At 45.0% G+C, this 11,414-nt stretch overlaps 1 protein-coding gene across 1 annotated transcript; it reads right to left on the bottom strand.

Moving 5' to 3' along the window:
• Window positions 1-950: 950 nt before the first annotated feature.
• Window positions 951-7,148, bottom strand: LOC113446400 (protein THEM6-like). The gene is made up of 2 exons (XM_026716033.2): window positions 6,459-7,148; window positions 951-1,742 (listed from the first exon to the last, which is right to left on the bottom strand). The coding sequence occupies exons 1-2, from the start codon at window positions 6,972-6,974 to the stop codon at window positions 1,635-1,637; spliced, it is 624 nt and encodes a 207-aa protein (XP_026571818.1). The 5' UTR covers window positions 6,975-7,148; the 3' UTR covers window positions 951-1,634.
• Window positions 7,149-11,414: the final 4,266 nt, after the last annotated feature.

The following is an 11,414-nucleotide window of genomic DNA, read 5'->3' as shown; positions in this document are numbered from 1 at the left end:
AATTCTACTTAATACTCTCTTTAATCTTTCCGCCAATATTGTAGTCATTATTTTGTAATCTACATTTAAAAGTGATTTTGGTCTATAGTTTTGAATTTTTGTGGCTCTGATTGTTCTTTATAAATAAGGGTAATATATGCTTCCAACCATGATTTAGGCATGTTAGCATTCTCCAGGGCTTCATTGTACAAGTCCACTAATATCTCCTCTATTGTTTCTTGGGGTGGCATGCATTCTTATGGTATAAGGAAAGTAAACACATGGGTATTTTAGGAGGCATTATATTCAAGATGTATTATTGTCAATAAGGAAACAACATTATATGAAAATACCGGTCTGGCTGTCAACTATGGAGGTATTTGCATATCCAATTATTTATAAAATGGAACACACAGATAGATATAGTGAAATATTAAATTGAAAGGGTGAACTCAAAACAAACCAAGAACTAGATGGACACGAGATAAAGATGAACTGGTATTCATATGTGCAAATGCATTCTAGATATGATAAAGATAGTAAGACAGAAGGTTTTTACCATGAACTTACTGAATTAGATAAAATCTTAACAGGTACTGGGGAGAGGATGATTAAAAAATTATATGGTTATTTACTAGGAGTGAAATTAGAAGAACAAGTTAAAGAAACAATGATTGCTTGGGGGAAATTTTTTGGATATGGGACAGATTTAGAAAAATGGCAGAAATTATGGTCTGGAAACTATAAATTAACAATGTTGACAGCATATAAAGAGAATTTGTATAAGATGTTTTACAGGTGGCATTTCCCCCCAACAAGAATAGCAAGACTGTTCAAGGACAAATCAGTGAAATGTTGGAAATGCCATCAGATATTTGGATCATATTATCATATGTGGTGGATGTGTGTGGAAGCCAAAAGATACTGGACTAAAATTCATACATGGTTGGAAAAAATGACAAAACAGCATATAGACTTGAAACCAGAAATGTTTTTATTGGGTATCTTACCTGAAGGATACAACAGAGAATTGACATATTTGATTATTAATGTTTTAATTGCAGCTAGAATTGTATTTGCCCAAAATTGGAAAAATGAAAAAAATCCTATAGAGGAGGAGGTGATAAAGAAAATAATGGAATTTCCAGAAATGAGTAAATTGTCACTGGCCATCAGAGAGCAAGAAGAAAAAGAATATTATAATAAATGGGACTTATTTTATCAATGGTTAGATAGAAAAATAGGAAAATGAAATATAATATAAATATAATATAATAGCAAAGATAATACAATAGTATAATTTATTATGATATTAATTAGAATTGGTAAAAACTGAGATTTGCTCAAAAAGGATAAAGTGATCTTGCAATTAAATCTAATGATGATGTAATAATAACCTAATATGACATGAAAGTTGATCAATTTAATTTGAATATCAATTGGAAACTAAGAGGGAAAGATTACAGATATTGTGCACAAGAAATATACACCAACCGACACACTATATAAATTGAAAGAAGGTTTTATGTATTGTTTTATGTTTATGTTTGTTGTCAAAAAAATAAAAATAAAAGGAATAACATCTTTTTAGCTTGATAGAGAAGAAAAGGTGGTCCCACACATTTCTGAAGATGTCAGCAGATCTAAAGAACCTTCTAGTTGCTTTTGCTATTTTTCTCGATATCCTTCTTCATTCTTTCTCTGTTGGTTTGCATGCTTTTCAGCCAGTAATGGACGTCTTCGGGGATTTCAGGCGATTCCACCTGCAATTAAATCACACAGTTAAATCACACGCAACGCCGGGATGATCAAAGGGCCAGTCTTGTGACAGCTCTGGAATATGGGAACGGCCTGTGGGTGGGGTTGGAAATCTCCTTGCCATCCAGGAGAAGGTAATGGTGCTGTTGTGACAAGATGGGGGCATAGTTCAACCACTACATCTCTGTTCCAAGCTGAGAGCTGCAACCAAATTCCCCGCTCTGTTGGTGTTCTGGGAAGACATGACTTGGGATAAAGGGGCTTCCCCCTGTGTGGGCGGGCACTGCCCAAACTGAGGCCTGGGGCTCAAAGGCCCTCTTCCTCCAGTCTTGGGAGGGGCACTGTTTCCTATCCTCCTCCCCCCTTTGGGTAAGCCCAGCTAGGCACCACGTGTTGGGTCTGAGAGTGGACAGGGAAATGCTGCACTCTCCCCCACTTCCTGCAGGGCCTGCTGGCGAAGAACTCCTTTCATGCACCTGCCACTGCAGGTGGGTGCATGAGGGGAACGTGCTCCACATGGGGGAGGGAGACACAGTCCACGCTCATTGTGCTGAGCCAAAGGGCACGGGTGGACAGCGAGCTGCAGCCAGCTGGTGAAGGGGTGATGCTGGTGGGTGGGCTGATGCATGAAGGGACGGGAGCACGTGGGAGATGGCAACGTCAGAACCTTCCCTGGCTCTTCCCCGAAGTGCCCCACACCAGCCAAATCCCCTGCTCTGAACGCTGCCACCATCAGTCTTCCCCTTGCTAAGGAGGTATCCCAGGGACGGGAGTTTGGCCAAGCTATGTGAAAACTCATCTCTCTCTCTCTCTCTCTCTCTCTCTCTCTGAGTGCTCATGGAGGGCAGCAGCCGGAATCACTCTTGTTTCTCAAGAGCACAGCCAAAGTTTCCCAGGCTGCTTCTGCTAACGCTCCTCCAGAGAGATGATTTCCGACACCAGGCGGTAGTGAGGAGGGGAAGCCAAGGAGGCTTTGACCAGCAACGAGGCCTGGCTCAGAAGACTGACCGATCGGCCTTGCATGGTGACCTGAAGCGCCCCTCAGAAATGGCAATGGCGGCGGCGGGAGCCGCTCACCTCGGAGCTCCTCAGGCGCCGCTCCGGCAACCTTTCTGCCCCCTCAGCGGCAATGCTTAAGATTAAGACTTCAGCAAAGGTGAATGTGAATCAGATCTACAAATTGAAATAGTATAATGTTATAAGTTCATGCCTGGTAATCAATGCATCTTTTAATGTGCTGAAACATTTGGCACAGGGATTTAACACCTGCAGATTGTTTTGCGCTTGGAATACGGTGTGAACACAACTTAATGAGTTGATTACTGCAGTAGATAACATGTTAACATGATGGGAAAACGAACAAGAAACTTCAGCCGGACTCCTTGAGCGAAGGTGGTCCATGGGATTTAAAATTATGAGTTGGGTGGTCCCTGAGGTCCAAAAGGTTGGCGACCCCTGTCCTGCAAGACGTATGTCAAGATTCAACTGCTTTGCTTCTTTCAAACCGTAACCCTTTTCAACTTGCCAATGAACTGGGAGGGCGGGGAGGGAAGAGGGAAACAGAATGCTGAGGATATGTTTGTGGACTTTGAAAGCCTCACAGCCATCAAGGTCACCACTGCAGGTGCTGGAGGAAAAGACGGACTGTTCCCATAACAATTGCACAATGTGATCACATTGGGGAGAAAGGGAAGCTATTGTTTAACTAAGCAAGCGTTCGTGTGGGGGAAACCGGAGCTGTTTTTGATTCTTCGGTACTGTAGAAAGTTAGCACCCACCTAGAAGAATGAAATATTAAGATAAAGGTAAAGGTTCCCCTCACACCTGTGCTAGTCGTTTCCGGCTCTAGGAGGCAGTGTTCTTCTCTGTTACAAAGCCGAAGAGCCAGCGCTGTCCGAAGACGTCTCCATGGTCATGTGGCCAGCATGACTAAATGCCAAAGATGCACAGAGCGCTGTTACCTTCGCACCAAAGGTGGTCCCTATTTTGCTACTTGTATTTTTCCCGTGCTTTCGAACTGCTAGGTTGGCAGAAGCTGGAACAAGGAATGGGAGCTCACTCCATCATGCGGCGCTAGGGATTCGAACCGCCAACCTTTCTGATTGACAAACTCAGTGTCTAAGTCACTGAGCCACCGCATCCCTTTTATTTTGGGAAATATTCTAGGAATATTAGAAACATTCTAATAATAGAAATAATAATAGAAATAATATTCTAGGAAGTATTGAAAAGGCAGAAAATTATACCTCCTTGGAAGAGGAACACGCTCTTGGAAAGCAGCCGCCTCCTTTAGTTCCAGGGTGGTAGGATAAGTCCTCATGCAAGATCCAAACCAGGCCAAAGCCTTTAAGCCGTAATAGGAATTGCCCAACACCTTTCAGAAATCAACCCTCTTCATTACATCATCACCCAGCAAGAGTCCACCAAAGCTGGGACACAGACAGTCTACAAGGTTAGCTGGATCATAGCCCCCTGGGAATCTGACAACCAATAGGATAGATTTCTTTCAAGGAGTATCTCGCTCTCCATTCCATCTGTCCAGCGGCACCAGGACCATGTGCTTCATGGTTCTGCCCCATTAAATCAAACTTCCAAGTAGCCTCCATGTTTCCAGTGTCCTTTCCCCCATTTGGAACTGAACCCAGATGGACTTTTCTTCCAACAGTAAAAAAAATAGCGTATCCGATACAGTTTTACTTTTGGGGATTCAAAGCTCCCAACCGCGTTTCCTTAGTTTGGGTCCAGTGGTTGGACAGTTGACACACAAGGGTGGGATGCTACAGGTTCTGCCCGGTTCTAAAGAACCAGTAGCTCTGAAAAGCAGCAGACACCGAACCCGTTCTCTGTTTGCTGCTGTTTGGCCCTTTATTTCCTGCTTTTTCAAACTCAGCTGCTTTGTGCAGCACAGCTGAGGTTGAAAAAGCAGGGGGGAAAAAGTGCTTTTCAAACACCGCACAGCTGCGTGCAGCGCTTTTCAGCTGTCCGGGCGGCACAGCTTAAGGTTTTTTTACACACACAACATAGCGCACGTCAGGCATGCATGTGCATGTGCACACAAAATGTAGTCACTGAACCGGTAGTAACACCAGTTGAATCCCACCCCCGTTGAAACATGTTGCTAAAACAAGGAATGGGGCTAAGATAGAGCCAATAGAAGACATGTTAGAAAACTTTTGAAGTGTATTAGTTAAGACTTAGAAAAAGGAATGGCATGAAGGCAGGTCTCTTTAAATCTTCAAAACACCCATTAGACAACGTTTTTTAAATCCTGTCTTGACAAACCAATACAGAATATTACAGATAATCAGAGTTGGAAGGGACCTTGTAGGTCATCTAGTCCAACCCTCTGCCCAAGCAGGAGACCCTACACCATTTCTGACAGATGGGAGTCCAATCTCTTCTTGAAAGTCTCAAATGATGAAGCTCCCACAACTTCTGAAGGCAACTTCTGTAATGGGTGGATTGCTCTCACTGTCAGAAAGTTCCTCCTTATTTCCAGGTTGAATCTCTCCTTGTTCAGTTTCCATCCATGGTTCCTTGTCTGTCCTTTAGGTGCTTTGGAAAATAGCTTGACCCCCTCCTCACTGTGGCAGCCCCTCAACTATTGGAAGACTGCTATCCTGTCTCCCCTGGTCCTTCTCTTCCCTAGACTATCCAGGCCCAGTTCCTGCAACTGTTCTTTGTATATGATAGCGGAATAAGAGTATAACAGAGTGGGAAGGGACCTTGTAGGTCATCTAGTCCAACCCTCTGCCCAAGCAGGAAACCCTACACCATTTCTGACAGATGGGAGTCCAATCTCTTCTTGAAAGTCTCAAGCTCCCACAACTTCTGAAGGCAACTTCTGTTCCATGAGTTGATTGTTCTCACTGTCAGAAAGTTTCTCCTTATTTCCAGATAAAAAGTGCAGGTTGTGTTTCTTTTTTTGGAAATACTTCCGCAAAAGGGGCCCCAACCAGCAAAATTCTGGGACCCAGAACAAAGGATTCAACAAACTTTTATACAGTATATACTTTAAGACCACACCTAGACTACTGCATCCAGTTTTGGTCACCGCATGATGAAAAAGATGTTGAGACTCTAGAAAAAAAGTGCTGCGAAGAGCAACCAGGATGATGAGGGGACTGGAGGCCCAAAATTTATGAAGAATGTTTCAGGATCATTCTGTGTCCCTCTCCTCTTTCTCCTAGTCAGGAAAAGACATGACCTGAGGAGAAGGTTTTTCAAGGGTCCAAGGGATGCCTGTCCAAGTTGGAGAAAGCAGAATAACAGAGTGGAAAGGGTCCTTGGCAGGAATGGGCTGCTAGGGGTTACGGAGACCCCATAGCAAAGATTCTGTGCAGTTTGGAGAACCCCCAAATTCCACTCCTGGCTGGCTCCTCCCACCCTACCTCACCCCTCCCAGTAGCCCTCGCACGGCACATTTGGAATGCAGGTAAGCGCAGGGTGCGTGCGGAGGCTTGGGGTGGGTGAAAATGGTCCCGCGTGAAGTTTGGGCCCATTTCCAGCTTCCAGAGAGCTTCCGGAGTCTGGGGAGGCTGTTTTCACTCTCCCGGAGGCTCAAGGAAAGCCTCTGGAGCCCTGATTAGGCCATGCCCACCATAGCCACACACATCCACCCACCTCGGACAGAAAACCAGTTGCTAACATTTTTGAAGACCACCCCTGGTCTGCCGTGAGGTCACCACTCGCGCCCTTCGCGATACGTTTGGAAGCCTTACCTGCCTCCCATACAGAATCTGGATGACTTCGCTTGGAGACATGCCAGTTACGTGATGCTGGACCAGCACAACAGCGTGGACAAACCCGTCTTTGCAATTGATAAATTGTTGCTCCAGGTAAAACGCGTGGTCGTCCCAGCATAACATGCGTGTCCGGATAGCAAAGCGTTCCCACAGTTTCAAAGACCGCCGGAAGCGCCAAGAGGAAGACGTCATCATGGTGCTGTGCGTCTTCTTCCAGATGGTTTGTATGAGGCCACAGGAGAACATGTACCAATAACGGCCAAAATCGGCCTTCCAGGCATAGCGCCCATTATTCATGTGCCACATAAGGTCCAGATCAAAAGGCAAGACGCAGTTGTACATTATGCTTTCTTCCAACACTTTTCTTTTGGGGCTTGCCAATCTCCAACGACAGTATATGAGGCCAAACAAAGAGAGATACCAAACATCCAGGAAGGCGAAAGCGATGGCAACAGCAAGACATACAAGTGAGAATAATGTCAGCGCCAACATATTGAAATATCAGTGATCTTGGGATGGGGAGACGTAGTTCAAATCTTGAGTTGGAGTTGCAAGCTGAAGATTCACAAAGGAGAGAAGTTCAACAGAGAGATGCTTCTCTCTTCTCCTTCTCCTCCTCCTCCTCCTCCTCCTCCTCCTCCTCCTCCTCCTCCTCCTCCTCCTCCTCCTCCTCCTCCTCTTCTTCTTCTTCTTCTTCTTCTTCTTCTTCTTCTTCTTCTTCTTCTTCTTCTTATCCTCCTCCTCCTCCTCTTCCTCCTCCTCCTCCTCCTCCTGCTTGGCCTTGTCCTTCTCCTGCCTGAAGTGACCACTCCATGCTTCTTCCGAGAGCTTTTTGACTCTTCAGTGGATCTCCGCCTGCAGCTCCAACGCTTCTTGGATGAAGCAAGAGATTGCCCTGATCGGCTTGAGCCAACAAAGCATTGTAACATCTAATTACAACTGATAATTAATGGGCGGCAGGGAAGGCTGGAAAGAGCTGATCCTTCGGTTCTGCTTATCTCAGAGAACATAGAACCACAAGGTCTTCTTATCCAATCCTCTGCTCAGGTTAGGAACATCCTGGTCAAATGATTGTCCAATCTATTTTTGAAAACTTTCAGTGACGGATGGCTCAAAGGTGCTTTTTTTCAGGAGGCAACTGGACATTATTGGTTTTTTCTTTTCTTTGAAGACATTTTGCTTCTCATCCAAGAAGCTTCTTCAGTTCTGACAGGATAGTGGGGAATGGGAGCAGTGGTGGTATTCTACCGGTTTGGACCAGTTGGGCCAAACCGGTAGCTCTGATGATCACCAGGGACCGAACTAGTTTTCCCTGACGATCAGCTGCTGGGCCTTCCCACTGGCCCCGGCTCCAAACTGACTACTTTTATTTCCTGCTTTTCAACCTCAGGTGCTTCATGCCGATTTTTTAAATTTTTTTAATTTATTTATTTAATTTAATTAATTTAATTAATTTAATTAATTTAATTTATTTACTTTATAAATTATAAATCTATAAATTGTTTAATTAAACAGATGGCTGTGTGTCACCTGTTTTACAAACCGGGTTTGCAGGAGAAAGTGAGTTTCAAACGCATGCACACAAAGCACACGCTCCTGCCGAACTGGTAGGAAATTTTTTCCAAACCCACCACTGAATGGAAGGATCCTGTCACTATCAGGATGGTGAAGCTGAAGAAGCTTCTTGGAGGAGCAGTGAAACGTCTTCAAAAGGGAGAAAAAAAAAAACCCAAGAAAGTCCAGTTGCCTCCTGGAAAAAGCACCTTTGGGACAACCATGACCTGGAGGACTGTGAGAATCTCTGCAGACTTTCGACGACAGAGCACCCGCATCTCCAGGAGGCGAGCGAATCTGTGGAGTAATTGTTCTCACTGTCTGGATATTTCTCCTTATTTCTAGCTTGGATCTCATCCACCCGTTAATTTTGGTCCTGCCCTCTGCTGTTTTGGAGAAGAAGTCAATCCCCTCTTCTCTGTAACGGTTCCTTGAAGTTAAAAGTTCCCTTCGCAGCTACGTGCTGGTTGTTTCCAGCTCTAGGGGACGGTGCTCATGTCTGCGCTCTCCAAAGACGTCTCTGTGGTCATGTGGCCGACAGGACTCAATGCCGAAGGTGCACAGAACACCGTTACCTTCCCACCAAAGGGGTGCCTATTTTTCTACTTGCATTTTTTACATGCTTTCGAACTGCTCGGTCGGCAGTAGCTGGGAGAAGTAACAGGAGCTCACTCTGTTACGTGGCGCTAGGGATTCGAACCATTGAACTGCTGACCTTTCTAATCAACAAGCTCAGCATCTTATCCACTGAGCCATCACATTCCTAACCCTAACCCTTGAAGTACTTAACCTAACCCTAACCTAATCCTAAACCTTGAAGTACTTGAAGACAACCATCATGTCCCCTTTCAGCCATTTCTACAATAGAAATGGCTCCCTCAATTGTTCAGCATCACCGGATTTAGCTGCCTTCATGCAAATTTGGCTCAACCCATAGCCTCGAAGTCTTGTTTACCTGCATGTCTGAATGCTCTGGAGATTATTAAAAAGCTTTACCAGAACAGCAGCCTCTAACAATGATTATGGGTAAAGGAGGGAAAAAGAAACCTATATTCAGGCAAAACTCTGAATCTTGGTTTCAGAATCCTGGTTTGTGGAAGAAATAACACAATCCACCTGACACATTATGCTTTGGAAATTATAGGTGGTCGATATCTAAACAAAACAAAACAAAACAAAAAACCCACCACCAAACCTCCACTGGAAAAATGGAATACTCTTCTCTCACAGAAGAAAAAAATATTTGCAGCTCGGGGCAGTGGTGGGATTCAAACTTTTTTACTACCGGTTCTGTGGGTGTGGCTTGGTGGGCATGGCAGGGGAAAGATGCTGTAAAATCTCTACTCAGAGGTGGGATTTCTCTCCAAACTATTCAAAATTTCTGCTACCGGTTCTCCAGAACCAGTCCAGAACCTGCTGAATACCACCTCTGGCTCAGGGTTGAATGGAAAAATTCTTGGTGCTCTCTGATTTGGGCTCTTTTCGTGCAGATATTTTATTACCATCATCAGCTAGCACTAATGATGTTACCTAATTTGATAATCTAATCGAACTAACCCGTTGAACAGCTCGCCTCCGTAAGTTGTGGGTGCTCCATCACTGTGAGGATATTGAGAAGAAACCGGAGAACCACTTGACTGAAATGGTAGAGGGTCTTCTGCTTAAACAGGGGGTTGGACTAGAAGACCTCCAAGGTCCCTTCCAACTGTGTTATTCTGTAATTTTCTGTAATCAAGAGAGAAGCAACTTGGAATTAAGGAGAAATTTCCTAACAGTGAAAACAATTAACCAGTGGAACAACTTGCCTCCACAAATTGTGAATGCTCCAACATTGGAGGTTTTTAAGAAGAGATTGGAAAGTCATTTGTCTGGAATAGGGCTTCCTGTCTAAGCAGGGGGTTGGGCTAGAAGACCTCCAAGGTCTTTATTCTATTCTATTCTATTCTATTCTATTCTATTCTATTCTGTTCTGTTCTGTTCTGTTCTGTTCTGTTCTGTTCTGTTCTGTTCTGTTCTACTCTACTCTACTCTACTCTACTCTACTCTACTCTACTCTACCCTACCCTACCCCTACCCTACCCTACCCTACCCTACCCTACTCTACTCTACTCTACCTACCCTACCCTACCCTACTCTACTCTACCCTACCCTACCCTACCCTACCCTATCCTATCCTATCCTATCCTACTCCACTCCACTCCACTTCACTCTACTCTACTCCACTCCACTCCACTCCACTCCAGTCTATTCTACTCTATTCTATTCTATTTCTTCTCTTCCATTCCTTTGCTTTCCATTCCATTCTATTTCTATGTCTGCAATGAAACAGTCAAGCTCAGAAAATACCAAGGATCCCTCCCCCCCTCTCCCTCCCTCCCTCCTTCCCCCCCTCCTCTGCAAGTCTTAATTACACTAAGCCTCCTTGTGCCTTAAGGTGACTTTCATTAATCCTCACACTTAAGTCCAGAAAGAAGGTGGGAACATTGCCAACATGCTCAAAATAAACCACAAGAAGCTTTAGCAGGACAGCCGAACTTTGATCATTCCCTTTGTACAGCTTTAACAGAATAAAGGAAGGGACCTTGGAGGTCTTCTAGTCCAACCCCCTGCTCAGGCAGGAAACCCTATACCACTTCAGACAAATGGTTGTCCAATCTCTCCTGAAAAACTTACAGGGTTAGAGAATTCTGGAGGTAAGTTGTCCCACTGGTTAATTGTCCTCACTGTTGTGAAATTTCTCCGTAGTTCCAGGTTGCTTCTCTCCTTGATTAGTTTCCATCCATTGTTTCTTGTCCTGCCTTCAGGTGCTTTGAGGAATAGCTGGACCCTCCCTCTTCTTGCATTTGGTGATAGCTCAGAGTTACAATGACATCGGGAAAAAAAACATGACTTAGGACCAGGGGTGGGATTCTACCAGTTCAGACTGGTTTGCTAAACCGGTATTTGAACTGACCGGCTGGCCCCACCCACCTTTCCCCTCCCAGGAATCTCCACACGGCCCATTTTAGATGCGGGTAAGTGCAGGAAGGGGGAGAATGGGTCTTTTGGAAGTACCGGAAGTCCAGGAACGGGCCTGTTTCTGGCTTCTGGAGGGCCTCCATTTTGGCCCTCCCGGAGGCCTGAGGAAAGCCTCCGGACTCTGGGGAAGGTGAGAAACAGCCCTCCTGAAAGTTTCAGTAGGCCACACCCACCACGGCCATGCCCACCCGGCAATTGGGCAGTGAACCGGTTGCTGGGATTTTTGAATCCTACACCTGCTTAGCACTGTTTTTCACACTTTACGACCATTGCAGCATCTCTGTGGTCATGTGATCAGAAGTCAAACGCTGGGCCACTGGCATGTACTTACGACGGCTGCAGCATCCCAAGGTCACATGG

This window comes from Pseudonaja textilis, chromosome 3 (genome assembly GCF_049901715.1).
Source record: "Pseudonaja textilis isolate UNSWEBS1 chromosome 3, rPseTex1.2, whole genome shotgun sequence".
NCBI lineage: Eukaryota > Metazoa > Chordata > Lepidosauria > Squamata > Elapidae > Pseudonaja > Pseudonaja textilis.
Note: the sequence above shows the minus strand (reverse complement) of the source record. Positions and strands in the feature narration are given on the sequence as shown.